Raw genomic sequence first — 2500 nt, 5'->3', positions numbered from 1 at the left:
GTGTGTGTGTGTGTGTGTGTGTGTGTGTGTATGTGTTATTATATGATCTCGTGCATTATTTTTTGTGCTGCATCAGCATCATTATTGTTATTTTCATTGTCATTATCATTACCAATATCATCGATGTTATTATTATGATTATAACCATTGCTTATTATTATTGTTATTATTATCATTGTTATTATTACCATTATTATTATCATTATTATTGTTATTGTCAGTATTATTGTTATCATCATTGTTACTATATTATCATTATTATTATAATTATATTTATCATTATTATTATTATCATCACCATCATCATTATCAATACGATGATAATGATAGTGATCCACACTGTATATCCTCCCCTTCCTACTTCCACATTTATTCCTACATTTTCTTTCCATTCTTTCGCTCTCTTCCTCCTCCCTGTCGTCATCTGTCATTTGCTGTCATTCCTTCCTTTATTCCATTACCCTTTCTCTATCCTTTCTCTTTATGTCTCCATTCTTTCGTCTTTCTCTCCGACTGACAGCCAATTCTTTCCGTTTCTCTGACCTTTTGAATTAATCTTTTTCCTTTTTCTTCTTCTTCTTCTTCTTCTTCTTCTTCTTCTTTTTATTGTTCTCTTCTTGGATTGTTTTCTTGATTTTTTTTCTAACCTTTTGAGTTATCTTTTTTTCTTTTATTTTCTTTTTTCTTTTCTTTTCTTTTCATTTTCTTTTCTTTTCATTTTCTAGTATTTTTTCTTCTTGTTTTTTTATCATTTTCTTTATTTTGTCTTTTCTTGGTTTCTTTACTTGTTTTTTTTTATTATTATGCTTTTTCTTTTTCTTATCTATTTTCTTTGTTCTTTTGAATTATTTTTCTCGACGTCTTCGATTATATGCTTTGTTTTTTTTCTGTTTTTCCTCCATTTTTTTCTTTGATTTTCCTTTCTTCTTCCATTCCCCCAATTCTCTTCTTCTTCTTCTGTTCTGTTTTCTTTAATTTTTTCTTACTTTTTCACTATTCTTTTTGTTATTCTCTTCTTTCATTCATTTCTTTTTCTCTTCTTCTCCCAATCTTTTCAGAATTATGTTTGTTCTCCTCCATTTACACTTTTTTATCAGTCCTTGCACTCATTTTTCCCTTCTTCTCCCTCTTCTCCGCCTCTCTGTTATCACCCATTACCTCTCTTCTCTTCCCCTTCTCTCTTCTCTCTTCCTTACGATCGTTTACTACCTTCCCTTCTCTCTTACCTTCCCTTCTATTGCTTTCCTGTTCTTCCTCTCCTTCTCTTTAACCCTCCATCCTCTCCTCTTCCTTCCCCCCTCTTTCTTCCTCCCCTCTTCCAAATCCCCCTCACCCTCACTCCCTCCCACCCCCCACCTCCCTACTCCCCACCTCCCTACTCCCCACCTCCCTACTCCCCACCTCCCTACTCCCCACCTCCCCACCTCCCACCTCCCACCTCCTCATCCCCCCCATCTGACGCCTCCCTTTCTCTCCCCCCGCAGGTACAACGTGCCGTTTGGCGGAGGTCTGCCGGCGCCCGTGTTGCCCGTCAGGAACAACCTCCGGCGCCCTGGCCCCGGCCGGGTGGGGGGGTCGTCCAGCAGCGCGGGGAGGGGGGGTCAAGGCTCCCCCCACTGCTCCTGGAGGTGCACCGCCATCATCTTCATCACGATCGCCGTCGTGCTGGGCGCCATCCTCATCTACATTGCAGGTAATGTGCGAATCATTTTTTTCTTACTTCGTTTTTTTCCTCTTCTTTTCTTTTTATTTCTTCTTTTTTTCTTCTACTTTTTCTTTGTATTTTTCTTTCTTCTTCTTCTTTCTTCTTCTTCTTCTTCTTCTACTTATTGTTATTGTTATTATTATTATTATTATTATTATTCCCCTTTTCTTTAGTTTAACATTTTGTATGATATCATAGTATTGTTTTATTTGTTTGTTGATAGAAGAGGTTTATTTTGTCTCCTTTCACGACCTGCAGTATTGTGATGAACAATAATATCATAGATTATTGGGAGAGCGATAAAAATAAAGAATTCAAAGCAAGACCAATGCGGAATGAGAGAGAGAGAGAGAGAGAGAGAGAGAGAGAGAGAGAGAGAGAGAGAGAGAGAGAGAGAGAGAGAGAGAGAGAGAGAGAGAGAGAGAGAGAGAGAGAGAAGAGAACAGAGAAACAGAAACAGAGAGACAGAAGCAGAGACACGGACAGAGAGAGAGAAAAAAAAAGAGAGACAGAGAAACAGACACACAGAGAAAAAGAGAGAGAAAAGAAAAAAGAATAATAAAAAAGAGAAAATAAAAGGGAACGATGGCATCAGAAACACTCAGCAATTTCCCAGAGGACAATTTTGTTCAGCACTGCTCTTGCTTCGCGTTGGTGGAATACTGATTTTATCTTGCATCTTTCAGTAAAAATAAATAAAATGAAATAAAATAAAGGTAATAGTAAAGAAAAAAAGTAAAAGACATGCTTCCACGAATCCTCTGACTTTCTCAAATATTTGTTTATTCCTCTCTA

The 2500-nt window shown here is 37.3% G+C and overlaps 1 protein-coding gene across 2 annotated transcripts in view; it reads left to right on the top strand.

The window, feature by feature from the left end:
- The window catches only part of LOC119582900, a 101829-nt gene that overhangs the window by 24029 nt on the left and 75300 nt on the right, over positions 1-2500 (top strand). For both annotated transcript variants that reach the window (XM_037931409.1, XM_037931410.1), the window contains exon 3: positions 1485-1693. In XM_037931409.1, the coding sequence (XP_037787337.1) occupies positions 1485-1693 (209 nt within the window). The remainder of the gene's footprint in view (positions 1-1484; positions 1694-2500) is intronic.

Source organism: Penaeus monodon, chromosome 16 (assembly GCF_015228065.2).
Source record: "Penaeus monodon isolate SGIC_2016 chromosome 16, NSTDA_Pmon_1, whole genome shotgun sequence".
In the NCBI taxonomy this organism is placed as follows: Eukaryota; Metazoa; Arthropoda; class Malacostraca; order Decapoda; family Penaeidae; genus Penaeus; species Penaeus monodon.
This window is presented reverse-complemented; position numbering and strand designations above follow the sequence as displayed.